The sequence below is a fragment of the Canis lupus genome, chromosome 18 (genome assembly GCF_048164855.1).
Source record: "Canis lupus baileyi chromosome 18, mCanLup2.hap1, whole genome shotgun sequence".
Taxonomy (NCBI): Eukaryota; Metazoa; Chordata; class Mammalia; order Carnivora; family Canidae; genus Canis; species Canis lupus.
The window spans coordinates 29033728-29059365 of NC_132855.1; the positions used below are offsets into that span (position 1 = coordinate 29033728).

The 25638-nt window shown below is 38.6% G+C and overlaps 1 protein-coding gene and 3 long non-coding RNA genes across 6 annotated transcripts in view; 2 read left to right on the forward strand and 2 right to left on the reverse strand.

Annotated features, from left to right (window-relative positions):
• Positions 1 to 5612, forward strand: part of LOC140608924 (uncharacterized) — a 28183-nt gene extending 22571 nt beyond the window's left edge. Inside the window, exons 3-6 of the long non-coding RNA XR_012010924.1 lie at positions 1981 to 2126; positions 3021 to 3168; positions 3261 to 3359; positions 5213 to 5612. This is a non-coding gene — a long non-coding RNA (uncharacterized lncRNA). The remainder of the gene's footprint in view (positions 1 to 1980; positions 2127 to 3020; positions 3169 to 3260; positions 3360 to 5212) is intronic.
• The window catches only part of LOC140608922 (uncharacterized), a 182395-nt gene continuing 161243 nt past the window's right edge, over positions 4487 to 25638 (reverse strand). For all 3 annotated transcript variants that reach the window (XR_012010921.1, XR_012010923.1, XR_012010922.1), the window contains one exon: positions 4487 to 6123. This is a non-coding gene — a long non-coding RNA (uncharacterized lncRNA). The remainder of the gene's footprint in view (positions 6124 to 25638) is intronic.
• On the reverse strand, positions 8756 to 9239 carry LOC140608920 (oligosaccharyltransferase complex subunit OSTC-like). The gene has a single exon (XM_072783891.1). The coding sequence runs from the start codon at positions 9214 to 9216 to the stop codon at positions 8869 to 8871; it is 348 nt and encodes a 115-aa protein (XP_072639992.1). The 5' UTR covers positions 9217 to 9239; the 3' UTR covers positions 8756 to 8868.
• Positions 11404 to 15918, forward strand: LOC140609504 (uncharacterized). Its single transcript, XR_012011322.1, has 2 exons — positions 11404 to 15517; positions 15620 to 15918. It is a non-coding gene; the product is annotated as an uncharacterized lncRNA (long non-coding RNA).

The following is a 25638-nucleotide window of genomic DNA, read 5'->3' on the forward strand; positions in this document are numbered from 1 at the left end:
AGGTCTTCTTTGGAGAAATGCCTATTCATGTCTTCTGCCCATTTTTAAATTGGATTATTTGGAGTTTTGGGGAGGGTATTGAATTGTATCAGTTCTTTGTGTATTTTGGGTACTAACCTTTTATCAGATATGTCACTTGTAGTAAATTCTCCCATTCTGAAAGTTGCCTTTTAGTTTTGTTTATGTTTCCTTTGCTGTGCAGAAACTTTATTTTGATGTAATTCCAATAGTTTATTTTTGATTTCCCTTACCTCAGGAGTCATTGAAAAAAAAGTTGCTATGGCTGATGTCGAAGATGCCAGTCTCTTAGGATTTTTATAGTTTCAGGTCTCACATTTAGGTCTTTCATCCATTTTGAGTTTATTTTTTTGTGTGGTGAAAGAAAGGGGTCCAGTTTCATTCTTTTGCATGTAGCTGTCCAGTTTTCTCAATACTATTTGTTAAGGAGACTTTTTCCCTATTGTATATTTCTAGTTACTTATTTTTATGTGGGTGGATAATTGGGGATACTTTTGAAGCAACCTTATGGATATGTCTTTGAAGCATTAAAAAAAAATTCCCCAATACTCCTAGTCAACTCATCCATACCTTATATATTAGCAGTACTTTTTCTAGTAGCATGCACTTTTGAGTATTTTGAAAGCTACCATTTTAGTTTTTTTTAAAGATTTTATTTATTCATGAGACACACACACACACACACACATACACACACATACACACACAGAGGTAGAGACACAGGCAGAGGGAGAAGCAGGCTCCATTCTGGAAGCCCAATGTGGGACTTGATCCTTGGGTCTCCAGGATCAGGCCCTGGGCTGAAGGTGGTGCTAAACCACTGAGCCACCCGGGCTGCACCCGGGCTGCCCGCATTTTAGTTTTCATAGCACTATTACACAACTGTCTTTTCCCACTCATATTTCATGGGTTTACATAAAATTTAATTGATCATACTTGATTAAAATAACCAGTGTGATTAGAATTTACAGTTCTGAGAACATAAACAAGTGACAAGACAGGTTAGGAGAAGTGTGCCCGGGTAGCAGAGGTGGGTGTAGTAGCTCTAAGTGCTCAGTATCCATGTGTGGGTTAATCTGGTGATATGATTAAGAGGAGATGCAGTAAGAGAGTTATAGTAACTGACATTTATGGAGGGTTTGTTCTGGGCCACACCCTGAATTAATCACTTAACATACAGTCTCTCATTTCATTTTAACTGCGACTATGAAGGTTAGGTATTATTATCCCCATTAATACAATGGGGAAAAATACCTCCTCTAACTACCTGGTCCAAAGTCACCACGCCAGCAAGTAGCAGAGCAGAAAAAAACTAGATCTGGCTGTCTCCAGAAACTTTCTTTTTAACCATCACTCTGTATTGTAATAATGCATGTTGACTACAACTCAAGGAAATTCACGCCTATAGAAGAGACCAATGCAGATATCACCAATGAGATCTCTACCTCAGTGAAGAACTATCACTTTTCCCTACTTGGTGTCAGTTTGTTACTATCCTGGTTACAGGAGTTCAGGAGAGAAATTTTGTTGAAGGAGCCTGGGAGACCGCAGGCAAGGCCTCTTAGGTTCTGCATAAAGGAGGCAAATAAACAAAATGTCTCCTCCTGCTCCAAGTTACTGATTAGAAAGTTTACAATTTCTGGAGTGAATGATGTCAGGTTTAATATATATGCAGGACTTACAAAAATTCTGCCAGCTGGCAAATTTCGAAGCTGGGAACATGGAGACTTGATAACAGACATTTGTTTTCTTGTGGTTTTTTTGTCCTGTTGCTCCACCTTGTTCAGTTTAAGTCTTTCAGTCTTGATAAAAGCTTTGATCTTTGATTAGAGAGAATAGTTAGGCTAATTAGGCAATGTTTGTGGGTTTTATTGGCGATCTAGGCAGTGATATGTATATGGCTAAACTGTTGGGTTAACCTGATTTCCCATATATTTTTTTTTCCACTTTTCCTACCTTCAGGAATTAAAGCGTACTTTAAAACTGAGTTTAAACTGAAAAATTGACCTTGACTTCATGACGCAAGTCTTAGAATTAAGCCAGCCATTTGTTTTGGGAGGCTGCTAGAGCTGGCTTGCTTGATCCTCATTCTGTTTAACGAAATCAAGGTAATCCTGGTTTAAAAGATTTTTGGAATCTCCTTTACCAGAATGGGATGCTCTTGCTCTTTCCTTAAAATATTTTGGCATTCCATTCCATAGAACACCTTTATCATCAACATATTTATTTTATACTTTTTGCATATTTTCATGCATGAAGAAATGACTTCTCTCCTTCTTGCCTCTGAGTGGTAACATAGATCAGCTAGTTTAGCCAGAAAGCCTCTCCCTCCTATAGTGCTGTGCTGGTGAAGGCTTAATAATAGGCTCTCCATGGAAAAAAAAAGCCAATGCCCTGACACTGATTGGTAGCATTTGATGATTTCCATAGTGTAAATACTCTCCTCATGGCCTATGTGAAGCTACCACCCTGACACCACTGAATGTGGGGTTGGGAAGAGATGTGTACAATCAGCTCTCGAGAGCTGGTCTGAGCCAGCTTCACCCCTTCTGTCCTTGAATAAAATAGTACAGTTGTGTGGGCTCACTTCTGACAATATCGGCCAGTGGGAAGGCAATGAAAAGCTTCCTCTTGCAGTACTTCCTTGCTGAGTTTTCCAGTTATTGCTCTATCAACTCTTTTACTTATGAGTTCGAATGCCCTTGAAAGAGAAGGATTTTGTTTTAGGGCTTACTTGTGCCTGAATGAATGTGCTTATATACACATATAAATTTATGGTAGAATATTTATATTTACATATGTAAATTGATTTTTCTTTTCTGTTTGTCTTAGGCTCTGGCTTTTGGTGTGAGCCTACCATGTATTCCTACTGTTTTCAAGGGTCTCTAGCCTTGTCTGTCCAACTGGCTCTCCTCAGCTTCCTGAGTAGTGAACTTGGTAATAAAATCAACTGAAGCATAAGTCAATCAGTTTCAACTTTCTTTCCCACTCTGTCCTCACAGATTTCCCTGTGCAAACTGTTCCTGTTGGTGAGGACAGGCTGCAGTGTCTGTGATTTTTTTGCAGAAGGGGCAAAACTATGCTAATGTGATACCAGCCCACAATTTTATGCAAGGCCTTCCAACCATTTGAACAGGATTCCAGGTGCAAGTAAGGTGATTCAAATGATCTTTTAATGACATAATGAAATAGGGTTAACTTTCTGATGCAGTATCTTCTGTTTTTCCTGTCATGTCCTGAAGCTCCCTGTATTAAGTTGTTTAACATCAGCAGGATGAAATCTAGAAGAATACTACCACCCGCTGGTCTTTCCTTTTCAGGACAGGATTTTCAAATTTCAGGTAGGTTTGCTCTTCTTGGATAAGCCTTTCATCCTTTTATATTTGGTACAGAGAAGACCACCGCCAAAATGATGCTGGCGGCTCACACTTTGATAATCCTGTCTGCCTCAAATGCCTAGAAATGATAGACGAGATATGGTAAGAGAAGAGAACAGAAAATAAGTGAGAAAAGACATGCCTGGCTCAAAAAACAAAATAAATATTTTGGGGGAACTCAAAATGTTCCAGAAATGCCCGAGAGTGAGCAAAGTGGATGCTGTTCTCTTTGAAGTTTTTCTTGAATGTTCCCTTCTCAACAAGCCTTTTCTGGACACTGAGCTAAAGCAACTTCGCTTTCCTCCCACCCGACAAGCACCACTCTTCTCCCTTGCTTCATTTTCATCCTTGCCATTTGCTTTCTGTTTTCTTTTTTTATTATTTATCTATTTAATATTTTATTTAAATTCAATTTGCCAATATGCCACTTGCCTTCTAACCAACTAAATATTTTACGAACTTATCATACTGTCAGCGTCAGGAGGGCAGGGCTTTTGTCTCTCAAATATTTGTGAGTGAGTAAATGAACAATAACACATGCAAAGTAGCATCTAGCAAAGTACTAGTATGTAGTAAATATTCAATAAATATTCTTGTTGTTATCATTATTATTACGATTATTATTACCAGAAGAGTCTTGATGCTGGCATGGTCTGATGTTTCCTACCTCATTTCTCTCTCTGTATCTGCCTCCCATCCCTCTGCTGCCTTTGCCTCTGTATTTACTGCTCTTTCTTCCTCCAATGTTCTTTCTTTTTCTACCTCTGTTCAGTATTGGATCTAGTGCCTTGAGCCTGTGGAGAATAGCAGAGGCCACGGCAGACAGCCCAGTTTCTCTGTTTGGGCTGCATGCAAGTGTCTGGTGGCTGGTAGGAGAGAGGGCTGGTGGGGGAATAAGAAAGCTCATGGCATGGATAGAGGAGTAAAGCCTCTTCTTATCCCTCCCCCATGCCCACAGGGTTTGATGTAGTGAAAATTGTTGAGGAATTTCATTTAGCAAGAGTTCTTTCAGCAACAGGCACCCCTGTGCTAATGGGTACTGGCCACCCACTAGTTGTGAGGAACCATTGCATTATAGATCCGGACTAGCCTTGGAACGTGCTCTGGTCTGTTTGCGCTGCTGCAGCCTTGTGGGACTAAACCGGGCTCTGGGGCTGGACAGGCTACTGTTTAACCAGCTCTGTGACTTTTTGAAGGTCACTTAAACTTTCTGAGCCTCATGTTCTTCAATTATAAAATAGGAATTATGCTTGCTTTGCAGGTTGTTAGGACATTGGGAATTTGGTCAGTTAAAAGCTTTTTTTTATTTTTATTTTTATTTTTATTAAGCCTCTACTATGTGCCAGACCTGTGTTAGACAATGGAAATTCAATAGTGAGCAAGAGAAATACTCTCTTTGCCCTCATGGGATTTCTAATCTGACTGGGAAAACAGATATTAAATAGTGGATGGCACAGAGGAGGGCCTCAAAAAATGATAGTTACCTTATGACTCATTTAAAAATGAGGGCATTGCAGTACCAAGAGGTTAAGCAATATGCTCCAAATAGCACTGTTACTGCTGGCAGAGTCAGAACTTTATGGCAAAGCCTACCATGAAAAGTCAAGTATCTGTCACAGAGGCTGGTGGTGGTGCTCAGAACCCTAGTGATGTCATTGGACCTTTTGATTCATTCTGAGGTAGCATTTCCTGACTGAAGTAGCTGGGTCCTTCCAGCATTGCCGGGTATTCCCAGGTTAGACTTCCTTTAGGTCAACTGGAAGAATTTAAAAGCTACATATAGTTCATTTTATGTGAAATTTGTTATGCTTTTATAGGTTCTTGGAAAATCTGCACAAATGTCAGTAACAGAAGTCAAGGGCTTATGTTTAAGTGAGCATCGATCTGTATCGACCACAGAACTGGTACTGACGAGAAGGTCCATTTTGTAATTCAGTGACTCTCACTAAAGGACTCACAGGAGAAATTTGAGAATTTAGAGCCAACAACAATTTTGCTTCCTCTTTTCCAACAATGAGAGCTATGTGAATAATCATGTTTGTCTTTTTGCACAGCCTGCCAAAAGTCTTGGACTCAAAATTCATGTCCAGTCACAGGGAATGCATAAACCCTTGAAGTTGGCAAATATTTTCCTTCTTGTCTGCTTGGTTCTGATATATCTTTCATTTCTATTCTTTTTGTTTTTTTTTTCATTCTATGTCCTGTAACTTGAGCTCATATGCCAAAATAAAGTGTTTAAAACTGCTTTCTTTTGTAGGGCAGAAATTGCCAGTATGGGACAAAAAATAGAAGCATTGAGGGTGGTAGTCAATGGACAACTGTGTTGGACAACTGTGTTGTCATAAACCTCTTCTACCAGGTATCGATAGACTGTTTTGCTGCTGATGGAGTGAAGTTCAAGGACCTATGATCTCTTGGTTGACCTGGATCTGATCTCAAAATGAATGCCTTCCAGTACTTTCCTTCTGTCTTTGTGTACATTTGCCGGCATATCAGATGAGGCATAACAGTTAAAAGCTTTTTCGGCCCCATATTTCCCGTTTATCAAGCTTTGTCAGGTCAGTTTAGTCTTGGCTTCCAGTATGCTTGCTGGGATTACGATTTTGTTCTCAGTGACCAGAGCTACCTTTACCTCTATTTTCTTTACCTTTGTGTACTAAGTTCATGTCAGTTTTCTGTAGCAAGGCATATTTTCTGCAGAATCGGCTCTTCCCTGCTGTTCTTATTGCTGTTGAGAAGAACAAATAAAACATTTGGACTCAGCTTTCAAATAGGAATAGATTTCTATCAAGTAAAGCTCTAAAAACAGCATAAAACTACCTAGACTCTCCCACCTCTCCAGCCTGGGGACAAAAATGAGGTCACAATAAAAATCACAGAGCAGCCAATTTCTGGCCCAGCACAATTAGGGATAGTGCTGTAAGCCAGGGCTTTTCCTAGTTGCAGGGGTTGCTGGCTTGCCCACAATCTGCTCACCAAAGCCCACAGATGATCTGTCTGTTTTTGCTTCGGGGGTCCTGCTGATCTCACTGCTGCTTCCTTTTCTCTATTTCTCCAGTGATCCTCCCCTGACTCGTATTCTTGGGAGCCCTTTTGAGGACAGTTTTTCTGGCACTCTGTCTGCCTGGCCACAGGACTGGCATTGTGGTTGTAGCCACTCCTCTGCTCCTGTTCCATGATCTCCACGGGCCCACTGATGAGTGTTATACCCAGTGGCCAGGCATGAAGCAGAAGAATATTTATCCTCAATTGACTGCAGCCCCTCTAGCATGACTACCCTTTCACTTGATCTGCTCATAGATTAATGGGGCAAGTGTAGTGACTGTTACATGCCCAAATCTGTTCTTTTACTCTTCCATATACTATGACTGCCTACTTAGAGACTACTTTTTCTTTGTCTACCCTGTAGCTAGCTAAGGCCATGGAACTAAGCTCTCACCAATGGAATGTAAGAGCTCCAGTATTTGGTTACTTACCTGAAAGGAAAGTGTCTACCTTGAGCATTAGCTTTCCTCCTTTCCTCTAGGGAATGTTATCCACAGTTATGAGAACTCTAGTGCAATACTACTCAAAGTGTAGTAGGCACCTGGAGAGTCCTGAGGCCCTTGTAGGAAGTCTGGGAAGTCAAAACTATTTTCATAATATTAGAGTGCTGTCTCTTTTATTGTTTTGCATTTGCATTCATGGTGGAAATGTACTGGCATGTGAAACCACTGGTATCCTAGCATGAATCAAGGCACTGAGGCCAACTGTACCAAGAATCATCACATTCTTCACAGACTTGCAGTTGCAACAAACAAAACCAAAAAAAAAAAAATGGCAGTTTCAGTTAAGAATGTCCTTGAAGAAGCATTACAAATAATCACTTTAATCATCCCTCTTGAGTACATGTCTTTTTAATATTCTTTGTAACAAAATAGGAAGTATGCATAAATACTTCTCATGCATATGAAAATATGTCATCTCAAGGGAAAGCACTTGTGTGGATTGAGTTTCAAGTTGAACTAAACACCATTTTTACTTGAAATAATGATTGACAAACTTTGTCTATCCAGGCATTTGGCATATATTTCCTTGAAAATCATCTTGTCACTTCAAGGAATAAAAAAACAGACAGTATTTATTACCAATTACAAAGTTTGAGTTTTCAAGCGATAATTTGAATTTGGGAAAATAGATATCTGCTGCCATGAACTTAAGAGTGTCTCAATTTTTAAAAACTTTTCTGATGAGATCAGTGGTGATATCAGTGAACATGATTTTCTAATATTGTGTAATAAAATATGTCAGCATTTGGAAGTTCTTTATAACTCATGAACCAATAATTTCTAAAGGGCCAATGTATGATGTTACAAAATCATGCATGGGTAAAAGACCCACGGGATATGTTAAACAAGAAATCTTGCTTGTTTGATAAATTTAGGTAAATGTATTCAGTCATATAATTACCACAACACTAGTGGATTTGATTTTACGTAACCGAGTATGAAAAGTTTACAGATGTTTCAGATGTTGTATTGCAACTTTAGAAGCTACTACTTGAGTTTTGGTGTAGTATCAAAGAACAATATTCACAGTGATCTGAAAAGGCTATTAAAATACTCTCTTTCTCATCTATATAGTTGTTTGAAGCTAGATTCTCTTCATGTACTTGAACTGAAACAACCTCTCGCACTAGATTGAATATAGAGTATCACCATCATCATCATCATCATCATCATCATCATCATCATCCTATCTCCTTATAAAGCGAGTCATTGAAGAGACTTTCAAACATATCAAATAATGCTGCTTTTTTACTACTTTTTTGAAGATGGTGATTTTTTTTAATTAGAAAAATTATTTATTTCTGCTCCTTTCGTACATCTTATTGTGCAGAAACAGTCTCACACATATCTGAATAATGTACTGTCACACTGTTTAAAGGCAAAGCACCATAGGTAAAGCTGATCAGAGTTCTCAGCTTATGGGATCTTGCTTCCTGATTTTACATTAATTTTTGAAAGTCAGAAATGTCATCTCCACAAAATGTTAAGGGGCTGTAAGAAATAATCACTTTATTCAATATTATAGTTGTGGAAATGGGAGTATATTTTCTTTAAGAAATGAAAAACTAAGAAGAAAATGCCACTAAACATCATTGGTGTGTCAGTACAGGCCAGCAGGAGAAATACTGTGAGAAGTTTGTCTCTTTGATACCAAGAAGACATTCTAGTTCAAGCTTTAATATGATTCCTATTTCTCACGAGATGCTTCTTTTCTGCTGCTTCACTCTTTTTCCATATTTCACATCAGAGGATTGGTACAGCCTTTAAAACTTCATTAACAGGAGCAAATCCAATATCCACGGATTTCTTGTCAAAAGGCATTTTTTAAAACCATCAGGTAGCCCAGCAGTTTCATTCTCATGAATACTCTAGCCATGAAAAAACTCAATAGGACACAGACGAATCCAATGAATAGAAGGAGAAATCTATTGAGTTTTGGAATGTTTGGTGCATTCAATCCGTCCAGGATTATGAAACCTAAACCTCTCATTGTAAACAGGAAGCTGGATGCAAGTCCTTCCATAATATTGTCCATTTACTCTGTAGGCCAAGAAAGCTACTGGTCTCTGATGTCCATGTTCATCAGTCATAGAACCAACACTTGGAGGTTCAACAATAACATCATAAATTATTCCTCCGGTGATGAGGAAGTAAGACACCACCACCAGAGCATACACCTTCATGGCCCACGGCATGTGCACGCAGGGCGGCTGCTTCAGCTTCAGGTTGGGGTATTCGAGCCCTAAGAACGGGACGCGGTACAAGGTCTCCATGTTGGTGGTGGCAGGGGTTTCTCTCCCGACCAAGATGGTGATTTTTTTATAACATAAGTTAGTTATGTTAGCACGTAATGAGTTTATTATGGTTTTTAAAAAGGAGTTAATAAATGCCTTAATAATTTTTTTAGTTCTAATTTCAAATACAGTAGTTATTATTTGATATTAATGATATAAACAAATCTATCTGGAGTCTTCAATAATTTTTCAGTGTAAAGGGATTCTGAAACCAAAACATTTGAGAACCCCTGAGCCTCATGATGGACTGAACCTGAAACATTAGAACACAGCTGTCTGCTTCCAGACTGGTATAAGAAAGAAGATATATCTCTATTTTGTTTGAGGCACTTGATATTGGGGATCTTTTATAAAGCACCTTGGCTTATATCCTAAAAGATGTATAGTGATCTAATGGATGTAATTAGAATCATAGTTCCCTTTCAACTGCCAGCCAGTGTCCCCCAAATTGAGCTTGTGTACCTTGACTCTTCCTCAGTAATACCCTGTACAATTCAGCAATGATTTTCTTTCTTAACTTTTTAGACAGAATCAATCTTGGGGTAATTGTTAGTCTGGCCATATCAAGTCAATTGTCCTTCTTTTGAAGGGACCTCAGAATTCTGAAATGGTGGATTTTTTAACAAGTCAACTGCCTATAACCACATTCTGTGATCTCTTTAACATAAGGTTTTAATCTGGATTTTGTCTTTGTTCTGTTAATGTCAGTGTGTTTGGTCGAGTTGTTATGGTAATCATATTTTTTTCTGAGACAACAATGAAGGCATGTGGTTTAACAAGTACAGGGTATCATTCAGGACAATGGAAGAATACTTGAATTTGAAATTTTCTGGGAAAATTCATCATTGCTGGTCATCATGTTTATAAGAAAAGTCCCTAGAATTTGGGAATCACATTTCACTGATTTTTCTTAAAACTTCACACAGTGGATAAGATGGATTTACTAAGATGTTTTTTAATGATAGCATTGCTGTCCTATTGCATAAACTCAGGTGTAAATAAACCGCTACAAATCCTGACATCTCAAGAGGGGAGAGATCTTTTCCTACTTTCTCTTTTTTATGAATCACGTTAGATTTTTTAAATTTTTGTTCAAAATATCATGAATGAATGCTCATTTTCTCCAAGATCAAGTCTATTACCCATTCTGAGCATCTAAACTTTTAATAATTTGGCCTCATCCTATACAGCTACTGGAACTCTTAGCAGGACAAACCCTCATAGGAAGAAAGAAGGGAGATGTGTAGATTCCTTGGCCTGATATTAACACAACTCTCTTAACACCCTTAACTCTCTTGCCCCCAGTCATACTCATGTGCACATAAGAAGCCTGAGTCAACTAAACTCTGCCTACTTTCAACCTGATCTAATAGCTTAGCAGTGTTGGAGAAAATCAAGCAACTGTGATGACATTCTTCCTTTAAAATTGTAACCACTTATCTCAAATGGGCAGCCAGCAACCCACTTCTCTAACACCTCCTCTCTCCCACTGAGGTGACATTGTTTCTCTTTTAACTTCCTCAGGTGATGATGACCTTGTTTCATAATTTATTTTAAAAAGGAGAGATAAAACTGACGTGTGTCTGCTCACACATATTTTACCTTCCCTCCTTTTATGATGGGAGAATTGTCCTCAGTTCCTGTCTAAGGACAACACTCCCTACTCCTGGTCCTATTGTTTGTACTCCTATACCATCCCTGAGAAATTGGAGAAAGCATGTCTGTGCTCTCCAGGAGACAGTATTTATCACACATACTCCCATTCATTGTGCCACAGATACATTGGCTTTCTGTCTTTTGACATTTCTATCTCAAGTCTCTTATATATGTCCTTTTCTCTATTAGGGATAGTATTCTTTTAGATTTCAGCCCAGATATTATCTGTTACCTCCTCAGAGAAGCCTTCCTTGATCATAGTACCTGAAATAGGCTTCTGTATCAATTTGCTAGGACTGCCATAATGAAGAGCCACAGACTGAGTAGCTTAAAGAACAGAAGTTTAGGGCAGCCCAGGTGGCTCAGTGGTTTAGCACCACCTTTGGTCTAGGGTGTGATCCTGGAGATCTGAGATCAAGTCCCATGTCGGGCTCCCTGCATGGTGACTGCTTCTCTGTCTGCCTGTGTCTCTGCCTCTCATTCTCTCTGTGTCTCTCATGAATAAATAAATAATATCTTAAAAAAAAAAAAGAACAGAAATTTATTTTCTCACAGTCCTAGAGGCTAGAAGTCTGAGATCAAGGTGTTGGTAGGGTTGGTTTCCTCTGAAGCTTCCCTCTTTGGGTCTTAAATGGGTGACTTCTTCCTTGGGCTATACATGGTCTTCTCTCTGTGTGTCTGTGTCCAGATTTCCTCTTCTTATAAAGATACCAATCATATTGGGTTAGGACACACCATAGGGATCTCATTTTAACTATCTCTTTAAATATCCTATCTCCAAATCTTATCATATTCTGTCAAACTAGGGGCTAAGACTTCAATATTAAGTTCTTGGGGGACAAAATTCAACTCATAACAGCTTTCCCTGGTAACTATCCCATTGTGGCATTTTTTCCATAGCATTTATCACTATCTGAATTTATGTTATTCCTCCATTTGTTTATATGTTTATCTTACCACTAGAATAGAAGCTCTCTGGAGGACCTTCATCCATCAATCTCCTCATGCCTAGAGCAGTGTCTAGCACAAAATAGAAGCTCAGTGAGTGTTCATGCAGTAACAGAACAGACAGAAAGGAGAGGGGAAGAACTATAGATGCTTTGTTTCAACGTGGTGAGGTTTTTGTACTCACTTCTGCACTATTGTTTTTAGTTCTCAAATATTCACTCTGTTAATATGAGTTATATGGCCTTCGAAAAAATGACTTATCTTCTCTGGGTCTCAGAATCCCCATCTGATAAGTGGGGTACATATAGGTTTATTGTGAAGATAAAAGTATTGTTTAATAAATATTAGTTGCCATTATAGGCAATTTTTAGTTTAAATCATCCTCACTGTAAGGAAGAATAAACCTATTTTCCTAGTAGTAGTGTAAGAGGTGAGGGATAGGGCTGATTTATACTTAAAGAATTGATAATCCTTCTCTCTAGTCTTTGTTATTAACAGCAATAGTCCTTTAACTTTTGGAGCAGAGAAGTTATATTTTATTTTCCAAAAGGTTTGAAGTTACCAGGATGTAAATGTGAGGGGAGGTGTGGATAGAGAAAAATCTCTGAGAAAGCTGGAGTGAGTGTAGGGGTGATAATTCTGATGTTGTCCCTGAGAGTGATATTGCCCCAAAGAGATCCTTGAAAGGACTGTTTTCTTCACCACTGGGAATTCCATCAAACTATGGAAAGGAGGCTAACTAAAAGAAAATAGGCCTAACATTATTCCTATTTTAGAATAAACTAAAGCTCAGTGAGCTGACTTGAATGAAAGTCCCACAGATGAACTCTAAGCTAAGTGCTCTTTTGATGACTTTATCTTGCCTTTCCCACACATTTCAGAAATCAATTGAATGGCAAAAGTGCTGAAACCGAAAGAATATTCTAGAAATCCATGTGGAACCTCTCAGAGGTAGATTTGACCTCTAATGTAGGGTGGGGTGACCTTGTAAATAGTTAAGAAATACAATGTTTATATTACATCAAGATTTTCATAGGCCCCACCTACTTTGAGGCCAATTTTACGCTCTAGAGACACACACTATTTCCTGCCAGCTACCCAAACAGCTTTGAAGTGATGGGCATAATGACTCATGGTCATGTAACATTCCTTTTAGACACATATCAGCGTATTTGTTATTACATTACTGCCTGAACACCCACAGAACCTCAGGAGATAAAATAGGATTAATGTTTAAGAATATAGTCCTACGCATTTCTATTTTATTCAAATCAAACTTTTGAAATGATCACTGTTGGGAATTCATTTTTGCTTCAAATAAGGATAAGGTAAAGATGTGTGAACAGACTGGTCCTTGTCTTTGGAGTCAAGCCATATTCTGGAACTGTTTTATTTGGAAACCACACCTAAGTCACAGCAAAGAAATTATCTGGCATGAATCACATGACCCAGCTTGCAAGTGTGAAACTGGAAGGAGTTGGCATTACACAGCAGGACATATAGTGGGTGACCAGGAGGTATCCTATAAAATGTGAGATAATAAACATGTGTTGTTTTAAGCCTCTACATTTCAGGATCGTTTGGTATGCAGCAATATAGTCATTATGTCTCCTACAACCCAAAGTAGTGAGTATTAGTATCGATAATGTTTGAGACAGCGTTCTAAGCACTTCATATATATTCATTCATTTAACAATCACAACAACTAAAGAGGTAAGTGCTATTATTTTCTCAATTTTACACATGAGGGAACTGAGGCAGAAAGATTAAGTAATGGCCAAAGATCACTCAGCTAAGTGAGGGTTAGAGTTAGCGCTTGGTTTAGATGCTCTAAATATTAAATGAATGAATAAATAATGTCTCTATTACTCTGCAAACTAAGAACATTAATATTTTAGGGGCTACTAAAACATTTTCCTTTTTTTAAGATTTTATTTATAAAATAAATATTCATGAGAGACACAGGGAGAGAGAGAGAGAGAGAGAGAGAGAGAGGCAGAGACACAGGAAGAGGGAGAAGCAGGCTCCATTCAGGGAGCACAACGTGGGACTTGATCCCAGGTCTCCAGGATCAGGCCCTTGGGCTGAAGGCAGCGCTAAACTGCTGAGCCACCTGGGCTGCCCAAAACATTTTCAGCATGTTAGCAAACTCTATGAAATTAATCAATGGATATGTAATGGACTCTCTCTGTCCATTTGGGTTCTGTGGTTGACATGAAATATGTATCCCTTAATCCACTGTACACTGTAGATATTATAAGTACTTGATACTATTTACTGTCTAGTTAAGGAAATCATGCAGAAGAGTCTGTCACTTGTCATGATTTGTGGTATGAGATTTACAGCCAAGATATGTGAATTTGACCATTTTATTGACCAAAATTACGAGCTTCAGCTGTAAGCAAATAATTCTTCCACCTTGAATAGCCGATGGGCATTTTATAAGATAATTATGATTTCAGTTTCTGCGGGGGCAGGAATCAGAGTATACTTAGATGGGTATTCTACATAACAAGTTGCAATCAAGGTGTTCCCCAAGGCTTAACTGAGGAAAAATTTGCTTCTAAACCCATACATAGATATTGGCAGGGTTTTTTTCCTCAGTAGCTGTTGGCCAGGGGTTGCCCCCAGTTCCATGCCATTTGGGTCTTTCCAACATGGCAGCTTGCTTCATCAAAGCTTATAACTTGAGAAACCAATATATTAGAATTGGCTAAGAAGACACAAATCAGTCTTTACAACCTAATTATGGAAGTGATATTCCATCATTTTGGCCATATTTGTTGATTAAAGTGAGTCATTAGGTCTATCCCATACTTAAAGGGACAATATTACACCAAAGTGTAAATACCAGGGGTTAGGGAATCATCTGAGGCCATGTTAGAGCCTACTTACTAGTTAGCTAGGGGTGGAGCAGGAAATAAATGAAACCTCTCAGAAAAGTGAACAGATGAAGTGGAGGCCCTGAGGTAGGTGAGCACCTGCAGGTGGCCTCTCCATGTAGCATGGTGACTAGTTTCTGAGATAGAGTGCTCCAAGGGAATGTTCCAAGAGAAAAAGGCAGAAGCAGAAGCTGCCAGGGGAAGGTGTCACTCATCTGTTCCACTGTGTTACGTTGATCAAAGCATTTTATAAGCCCATATCAGAGTTAATAAACTCTCCTTCTGACTGGAGGAGCAGCATGCTTGCATAAGAACTGGCAGATTTGGGCCATCCTTGGAAAATAACAACCACAATCAGTGATTTTAGCAAGAGTAATTTAGATTTGAGTTAAAAACTGTATAAGAAAGTGTGTACATACCTCTTTAAGAAACTTGGGTAGGACAGGAAGATGAGACTTAAATGGGTAACTGGAAGAAGAGAGGGTGAAGACAGGACTTTAAAATGATGTTTGCATCTTTGAGGGCCTGATCCTGTAGAGAAGAGCTTGAAGATTGTGACAGAGATGGGCTGGTAGATGAACCGGGTTTCTGAGAGAGGGGAGGGGAAAGAATTCAGAATGCAAATTTGGGGAATTGGGCTTTGGCAGGAGAACTTTTTCCACTGAAACAGAAAGCCAGGGGGAGAAGGTATGATTGGATGTGACCAACTTTTGAAGGCTGATGGCTCGGCAACACACATGATGCAGAAAAGAAGTGTGGAGGCCAAGTGGGAGAGCCCTGGACACTGCAACAGGGTAGAGAAGCAAGGAAGAGGGGACTAATCCCAGATGAAGATGCAACTGAATGCCACTCAAGGAAGGATTTTTGGTTTAATTTGTATGTTGCTACCTCAACAGGTTGTTGTATCACAGAGTTTCTTCTCACTGTATCACAGGAGATAGCACAAGGAATGTTTTCTTCAGTTGCACCATCTCTGTCCTATTGGACTTGCTCCTGAAGTTCAACTGAGCTGGATGAGACACGAAAAATCTCTTTCAGAAGCAGGACACTTGTGCTCGTCTCTTCACTATTTGTGCCCTTTTCACTTGTGGAATATCTTACTGGCTTCCAGATCAACACTGTGTCCTCAACTTTGGTTGAAGGCTTATATAAGAATTGTAGCTATGAAAAAATGCTGTACAGTATCTATTAACCATTATGATGTCCCTTATTTCTTATATAAGGCCCTGCAGGATTTACTTGTTCTGAATTTTGCTGTCAGAAGTTTTTGTCTTTCAAAGAAATAACTTATTTAATTTGTTGGATAATCAAACTGTTAAAGCAAACATTGTTTTTTGCCTTTTTTGTGTATGTGTGTATTGGATGTCAGGATCTAAGAATGAAATTTTTAAAAAGGATTTTATTTATTCCTGAGAGAGAGAGAGAGAGAGAGAGAGAGGCAGAGACACAGGCAGAGGGAGAAGCAGGCTCCATGCAGGGAGGCTGACGTGAGACTTGATTCCAGGTCTCCAGGATCACGCCCTGGGCTGAAGGCCACGCTAAACCACTGAGCCACTGGGGCTGCCCTAAGAATGAAATTTTGTACTGCACCACAGTATATATGGATGGTCATGGATAGAGTTTAAGTCATAAATTCTGAAGTTATATTTCTCTAAGTTATAGTTTTCTCATCACTAAAATGAGGTAGTTTTGGAGCCTAGCTCATAGGATTATTTTGAGGATTAAATGAATTAATACTTATGAAAGACTTAGTCTAGTGCTTGTCAAATGATTACTAGCTCTTTTGGTGTTAATTGTATCCTTCAGTTTACAGTAGCTGATTTGCAAATGTAGAACTTACCAGTTTTCTGGGCTCACATTTCTATAGTAAGCCAACATTTATCTAACATAGCCACTTTTTATTTCCATTTCTTTCTTCCAAAATATTTTCCACATTTTTTTTAGATCACCCTATTTACTTCTGCAGAAACTAGAGTAAATGGTTTTTTTTTTAAATTTTTAAAAAAATTTTATTTATTTATGATAGTCACAGAGAGAGAGAGAGGCAGAGACACAGGCAGAGGGAGAAGCAGGCTCCATGCACTGGGAGCCCGATGTGGGATTCGATCCCGGGTCTCCAGAATCGCGCCCTGGGCCAAAGGCAGGCACCAAACCGCTGTGCCACCCAGGGATCCCCGAGTAAATGGTTTCTAAGGAATCTTCCAGTTCTTTAATCATATACAGTTTATAATTCTTTTCAGCGGAGGTGTGAACAAAGGAGAATAATGTATATTCAAGGTGATATACAATCAGTATGAATGGTTCCAACTTAACATAGATGGATTCCTTATTTACTTTTGAAGTAGAAAGTGAACATTAATTTAATACTTGAGATCTTCTTCCTGTAAATGTTCTCCTTACTTGGTATGAATGGATAAGCTGAGCAAACAAAGGGTTTACTAACTCATATCATCTCATAAAAGGCAGGGTAAGAAAGCTTCAAAATTCTTGGCATCTAGGGATATAGAATCTATAAATTTAAACAAAAAATTATTATTTTCCATTAGCATGAGAAAAAAATCCAAGAGGATACACATCATTTGAGGCACCTAGTAATATCATTGTCACTTAAAACATTGTGTTGTGAGATAATCATTTGACTGTTCAAACAATGCTGATGACCATTTTTTCTAGAATTTTTTAAAAAATATTTTATTTATTTATTCATGAGAGGTACAAAGAGAGGCAGAGGGAGATGCAGGACTCGATCCCAGGACTCCAGGATCATGCCCTGAGCCAAAGGCAGATGCTCAACCACTGAGCCACCCAAGCATCCGTTTTCTAGAATATTGTAGAGAGAACTGATACATTAAGTAGAGGATTGGAACCGAGAAACTTGAGTGTCCTTCCAACTCTTACCATTCATGCTTTTATGATCTTGTCTTCAGAACACTGAGTCTGGAATTACTCACAGTGCAATGTTCTCATCTGAGAATAGGTGAAGCTTCTTGACTTCATCGTGGGACTGGGTGTCAGGACCAGCCCCAAACATGGGCAATCAGACATTTCCATCTGTATTCTAAATTAATCCCTCTGAGATCAGCTTAACTGTTACTTTAAAATTTGGCTCTAAGTATGCATTTTTTCATAGATCATAGTATATTTTTCTTCTATATGTAGCTTTATCATAAAAAAGGTTATCAAATCCTGGCCAAAAGTTGGGTAGGGTATGTGTACTTTTGCATGAAGTCAGGGATTTTTTTTTTTTTTCGGTTTGTTTCTAGCTTGGCACAAAAGAGATATACAAGAGGGATTTTTCTATCTCAAGCATCAGGAATTATTAACTGGCTGCCACCCAACTCTTTGAATCGGGCTGGGGTCTCCCTACCAGATTTGATGCTTCATTTTTACTGTTATGTTTATGTGGATATTTGCTCAAAGTTAAAGGCATGAATATGAATAGGGGAGGGCAGTTATCTAGAGTCTAGGGAATGGGTGCTAGGAGCAGCTCTTTATACCCTGAAACTGCCAGTATGAAAGTCACTCATTCAGAAAGGCCAGGATACTGTAATTTACCAACACTCCACTCCCATTCTGATCCTGGATTTGAAATGACAGACACACAGACATCCTGATCCTATGGCACAGAAAGAAGATACCTGATATAGAAGTGCCCAACATCCTGGTAGATATACATGAATACTAGAATAGTAGATAATCATTGCCAAGGATTTCTTTTGGTGTATAAGATTGGTAACCAAAATATGTTAGGAGCTTTCTCTTTTAGTCCTTGACAATCTCAAACTTACTGGAAAAAAATGGAGAAAAATGACTGAATTTGGGATTTCTTCTAATTCTTTTACTAGGCCACCAGTTTGTTTCCATAATTATAAATAATCTCCTATTGTTCCCGAGTTGTTTAGACTATAGCCTGGAAGCATTTCAATGGCAGGGACGAGGTTAACTACTTTTGTATCTTAAAGCTCTTCTCCAACAGTAGGTGTAAAGTAACTAAACTCTTGAGACACACTTTTTGATTAAGAAATAGGATTTATTGTGCAGCTCTGGTGACTTAGCGGTTTAGTGCCGCCTTCAGCCCAAGGCGTGATCCTGGAGACCCGGGATCGAGTCCCAGATCGGGGTCCCTGCGTGGAGCCTGCTTCTCTCTCTGCCTGTGTCTCTGCCTCTCTCTCTGTCTCTCATGAATAAATAAATAAATAAAATCTTTTCAAAAATAGGGTTTATTTCCAACTGTTTTTTCTTTAAAGATTTATTTAATTTTTTATTTATTTATGACAGTCACACACACAGGGAGGGGCAGAGACATAGGGAGAAGCAGGCTCCATGCACCGGGAGCCCGACGTGGGATTCGATCCCGGGTCTCCAGGATCGCGCCCTGGCTCAAAGGCAGGCACCAAACCGCTGCACCACCCAGGGATCCCTATTTCCAACTGTTAAAAAAATGATTAAGGACAACAATTGAGGTAATACAAATAAACTTTATTTAACACTTCAATAATTTTTTAAAAAGGTTTTTATTTATGAGAGAGAGACACACACAGAGGCAGAGAGACAGGCAGAGAGAGAAGCAGGCTCCACGCAGGGAGACCGATGTGGGACTTGATCCCGGGTCTCCAGGATCATGCCCTGGACTGAAGGCAGCGCTAAACTGTTGAGCCACCCGGGCTGTCTGTATTTAACACTTCAAGAAGTGAATAGTCTCCATTCAGAGAACTACAAAATGGAGTGGAAGGCAAGAAGCTTTTAAAGGATAAAGAATAAAGAACAAAGAAGAGAAAAACAGCAAATATCTGGTTGTCTGGGGCCATATAGTCAACCCTGTTTGGGTTGAGTGGGAACAAAAAAATAAGTATAGAGCTCAGAGTTAGCTTGGTGTTTGGGTATTGGTTGAAAGGATATTCTGCATTTCTGGTCAAGCAGAGCATTTACAGGGACACAAAAGTTGTATAAGTTTTGGTTAGCTGATGTGGCCTTCTAGGCAAGAGTGGCTCATTTTGGGTCCAGAAAGTTATTTTAACACAATTGATGCATTACAAATTGGAATTTTAGGTTCTACTTCTAAATAATATTCTAGGTGCTCTAACAATCGAAAAATATGGAATTGGGCTGCACACTTCTCTCCCAGTGAATGGTTAGTGTGTCAAAGTGAGGAGGGGGATGGGAGAGAGCAAGAATCAGGGAAGAGGCCCATGATGGGAATGGGGACTTGCTTCCCAGGGCCTGGCACATTCCCTACCTTCTATAAGGTGGCTTCCTGGTAGAGGTTTGTTGATGAATGAATGAATGTATGAATACTGAATTAATCTGGACAGACAAGTTGAGTTAGCTCCAAATCTTTCCTCTCTTTTTCTTGGGAAAGCTGAATTAAATCCAGCTGTTCTTTAGATTGCCAAGCCACTTTTGAGCAAGTTCCTTTCTATTTCTTTCATTTCTATTTATTTTCCCCTTGGGTGCTGAAGACATAAATGCTTCACCAATTATTTATTCTTTATAAGAGTTGGCCCTTTGTACTTGACATTTTCTTAATTGTTCACATTCTGCATATTTCCTTGTGTTTCCTAATGCTGTTCCATTCCCAGTAACATCTTCTGATGAGACTCTAGTGATGAAAGTGCAAAGGGGTTTCTTATTTGAGCCTTTTTATTTATCCTTTCCACATGTCTCTGCTACACATTTTCCCTAATACCAATTTCCTTATCTAAGCTGACCGCATCACTGACAATGTAAATGCGACTTTGAAGTTTCAAATGATTCGAGGTGTTATATCTCCTGCAGAACAAAATTTTTCAAAAATAGAGATGTGCAATCCGGCTCTTTCTCAGAAATACTACAAGGCTTTTAGAATGTGTGCACATCAGCCAGATTCACTGATCTAATGTGACACCTGACCAGCTGGGTGAGAACATATTTCAAATTTATACAACACAAGCAGTAACAACGTGAGCAGCCTCCTGGCACCACTAGATCCTGCAGGACCAACCATAGGAAGTAATACGGAGGAACTCAGAATGGGAGTAGCCCCTGGCAATAAAACTTTAGTCAGCATAACTTCAAAAGAAAATCCATCAGCATGAGAATGGATTTTTCTTAAGAAAAAGAAAAAAACACCCCATTGTAGTTTACAGTGCTATTCTATCATATCTTCCAGTTCTTGTTCACATGCTACTATTTAAAAAATACTAATGATTATAAGATAAATGGAACTTTATATCCCTCTGTCTTTTTTTCCCAAGTTTATTTAAATTCAAGTAGTTAACACAGTGTAATAATCATTTTAGGTGTAGAATTCAGTGATTGATCACTTACATACAACACCTGGTGCTCATCACAAGTGTCCTCCTTAATCCCCATCACCTATTTCTCCCACCTTCATCTCTCTCCCCTCCAATAACCCTCAGTCTGTTCTCTATCATTAGGTCTGTTCCTTGGTTTGCCTCTTTTTTTCCCCCATGTTCAATTGTTTTGTTCCAATTCCACATATGAGTGAAATCATTAGGTATTTGTCTTTCTCTGACTAATTTTGCTTAGCATAATACCCTCTAGTTCCATCCACACCATTGCAAATGGTAGGATTTAATTCTTTTTTATGGCTGAATAATATTCCATTATATGTATATTCTAGGTGCTCTAACAATTGAAAAATATGGAATTGGGCTGCACACTTCTCTCCCAGTGAATGGTTAGTGTGTCAAAGTCATCTTCTCTCTCTATTCATCTGTCAATGGACATTTGGGTTCTCTCCATAGTTTGGCTGTTGTTGAAAATACTACTTTAAACATGGGGGTGCATGTACCCCTTCAAATCTGTATTTTTGTATCCTTTGGATAAACACCTAGTAGTGTTAATTGCTAGATATTAATGTATTCTTTTCTTCTTTTGACCTTTATGCCATTACATTTTTTTATGTTATAGTTTACCTCGTTTTTGCTGTCATTTACCATATCTTCACCTTTATTCTTAAATATGCTAGCTAATATCATTATTACTACTGCTTAACTTCTGAATTACATTGCAATATAATGGACAAAACCAGCCAAAGCCGTATTCAAACTTCTGCTATTGGTCCTTCTCTTCCTTGTTCTTCTTCTCCTCATCCCTTTTCTTCACCCACTGCATTTTACCTTCTCTCTTTCTTTCTGGGGCACAGAATTGGATTGATGTAATGAGCCACACTCCTCAGTTTATAAGAAAATATCATAATTCATCTAGCCCCGGCCCTGTTTTATGACCTTGCTTTGCCTTGTCCTGACACTTGGATCCTGTTGACAAAATATCCTGATGTTCAGGTGGTCATTTTGGGTATTCCTTGACTAATCAGATATTTCAATGTTCCTCTTTCCTCCTTTTTTGGGGGGGAAAGAGAAAATTTCCTCATATTTTCCACTTCCATTGGATTGTGCTGGTTTTAGTGATTAATGCATTAGAAAAGTGGTTCTGAAAATTTAGTGTTTGCTATCACCTGAAAGGCTTGTTAAAACAGATTGCTGGGCCACACCCTCAGAATCTCTCATTTAGTAGGTCTTAGGTGGGGCCCAACCACTGGCATTTCCAGGTCATATTGGTAAGTGATGTTTGATTACTTTTGGAGAACTGCTTCATTAGAGGATTTCTAACTTTTTATCAAAACACAGGTGAAAGAGAATTGGAGATAATTTAAGGAAAAGTGACTTGCCTAGGGTAAAAAAAAAACAAAAAACAAGGATTTACTTAGTATATATACTGTTCTAAAGCTGGAAGTCGCTGCTGCTATCAGAAGCCATTTAGCCATATTTCATGAATCCAGGGAGGAGATATGTGCTTTCATTGTTTATTAGCAATGAGGCCAGGTTTTTCCTTTCATTTGAGTTATAAAGTAAAACCCTACCATAATCCTGTAAGAGAGTCCTAAAACTTAATTGCATAATGTGTAGAATTTTACTATTTCCACATTAATGAAATGGTAGGATAAAAGAGCCAAATGGTAGGATAGGAATGTACAGCCAATGGCCTCATGGCTAGATGTGTATTAATTTCAGGTCAGTTACCTGTGGGCTTCACAGTAGCATTTAGTCATATTTACTCCTTAGAATGGGGAAATAAAAAAAATACAACCTTGTAAATGTGGAATGCAAAAAATCATCTGATTTAGGCTAGCAGTGAAAAACAGGGAGAAGCAGTATCAGTGTGAGATGCATTTTAGGGAAAGTTAAAGAGATCTTCACTTATCCCTCTTCTACCTTTTGTAGTTTTTTCTTGCTACAGAAATTTATTACAAAGATGAAAAAGTGCACCTACGGTTAGACCAGGCCAGGTACATAGCAATGTTCAATAAGTATTTGCTGCATGAGTGAAAAAAACTAACAAAAAGAGGTAGATGTGAAACTCTGTGGGAGTAGAGAATGGAGTGATGACATCACCACTGTGTGTCTTTGTCAACGCCTGAGGGGACCTTGGAAAGTGATATCCTGCCTCGGATATCGTTGCAGGCACTCTATCTCCCAACCCAGACATGTGCAGTGATTAGATCTAAGTGTGTAGTGCAAATCTGCCTGAGAGCATGACGTGGTAAACTGTTAACAATCTTTAACATAGCAGTGGAAATTTGAGTTTCCTACCAAATGTGATAGAATCAGAACATTTTACGGAAGAAGGGAGATTTGAGGCCTGATGTATTTCCTGGGCAGGCTGCCCCCCATAAACTCTGAGTGTGTAGGCTCCTGGAGGAAAAATGGGATGCTCAGAGAGGGTGCACTGATGGGGCAGGAGCAAAATTTGCCTTCTTCTCAGGGATCAGCCCTGTTGTTAGGATTCTTTATGTAGGAGTCCTCAAATCCCCTCGAGGGACTTCAAAACATAGAGCATGGGAGCACCAGCCTCCATCTTCAGGGATTTTGATTCAGTACATGTTAATAGAATCCCTGAATTTGTTTTTTTTTAAGATTTTATTTATTTATTCATAAGAGACACAGATTCGGGTAGAGACACAGGCAGAGGGAGGAGCAGGCTCCACGCAGGGAGCCCAACGTGGGACTCCATCCCAGGTCACCAGGATCAGGCCCTAGGCTGAAGGCAGCGCTAAACTGCCCAGCCACCTGGGCTGCCCTGAATTTGTTTTTCAAACAAGTCCCCAGATGATGTTGATGCTCTGGTCTGGGGACCACAATTTGAGACCCATCACTTCAGTCATTTCTGAGTGAAATAGAAACTTTTCAGTTAATATTTTATCTTTAGTGGTGATGGTGAAAAGATTAGAAGTTACTGCAATATTATATTTTAAAGAATGGTTTTAATTGACTCAAATTTAGTAAAAATGTGTTAAAGACCTCCTGTTCCTTCCTGCAAGGCATATAATTAAATTTTAAAAATTATGATCAGGTCCAAATAACAAATTAAAAACTGGAGTTGTTTTAATTAAGAAAGAAGATTAACATTTGTTATATAGTTGAGGGTTGGGAATCCGAGGCTGTGTATTTTGGGGCTTTATTATATTTCAAGTTTAGTACATAATGATTTCCTCACTCCATTGAATTTCATTGGAAAAGGAAAACCACACTCGCTAATTGTAGCTAAAAATACAATGTGGCCAGTCCGTTTGTGTCTGTGCATGTGTATATGCGGGTGTGCATGTGTGTATGTGTGTGTATGCATGTGTGCATGTGTACACACATGGTCAGAGAGGCAAAGGAGACTTGTAGTATTTGAATAGCACAGATGTTTTAGATAAGTGTGAGTCAAGGTAAATATTTAAAATTTCCATCTTAGCTTGGGAAATCCAGCACACAATAACCAGAAGTTTTCTGTTAGAGTAAGCATCCTATCTTTCACATCCCTTTTATGTTTTAACAGCAGTTGCTTTAATGTACATCGACCCTGATTTTAATCTAAGTAGAATCAGTCATATTTATTTTCCTTTTGATAAACAGCTATGAGGAGAGGATGCTTTACATGAGTTTTATGACAGTGACAGTAACAGTAGTCATAACTTATGTTAGCTATCTATTTATTCAGGATATAATTTCATACAAAACTATTGTTTTCCTGAGTACCATAAATAAATCAAATTCTGTTATCAGTTCACTAATGTTATAAAGTCACTTTGAAGTACTCACAGAACAAATATTATTATTTCTATGTTACATATTGGATCCAAGGGATCCTGGACAATACAACGAATTCCCTATATTTACTCAGGCTAGGTTAATGTAAGAGCAAGAATTAAATTCAAGGAGAGATGATCCAATAATTTCAGCCAGTTTCATAACCAAAACATGTTGACTGCCTGGGCGATCAGTATGCAGAAGTAGGTGAGAAACAGGCGAAGAAGCCAAATCAGTTGAACATATTGTAAGCAAAAAAAATCAGTTCAAGCTAAATTAAGTGAGTGTTATTGTGGAGAAAGAAAAAAATCAAATCAAGGTAGTATAAAGTCATCCTAAGTCTCTATCCAGTATACTCTTCACTACACAAATATTTAGATATGTTAAGGGCTATAGTTTTTAAGGATCACATTTGCTTTTATAAAAGGGAATTGTGGGATTACTTAATTGGGGAGATTTCCCTAATAATGTATGTTTTAATACAGAATACAGTCACTCAATTAGCTGCTTCTATTGTGGAAAGAACATAAGAGAGTTGAACTTACTGTAGATTTAAAAGATAAAACAACACCCATCATAATGATAAAAATAAGGAAACTTCCAGATTTTAAAATTTGTATGTTTTATGTATTTTGTTTATTTTCAGAAATAAAGCAAAATCTTAGAAAACCAACTCAATGTTAACTAACTTAAAACAGACTAGAAATTTTAGAGTAGCGAAGAGGAAAGGCAGTATGATGGTCATGAGGGTAGGTAGTGAGCTATCCATCTGGCTTTAGAGGAAGGGTGCTTTTTGGATTGGCACTGAGGAGGGAAGGACATTTCTACAACTGTCCTCC

Coding starts and splice junctions, on each gene's coding strand:
- LOC140608920 (XM_072783891.1), bottom strand. CDS start 9,216: ATGGAGACCTTGTACCGCGTCCCGTTCTTAGGGCTCGAATACCCCAAC.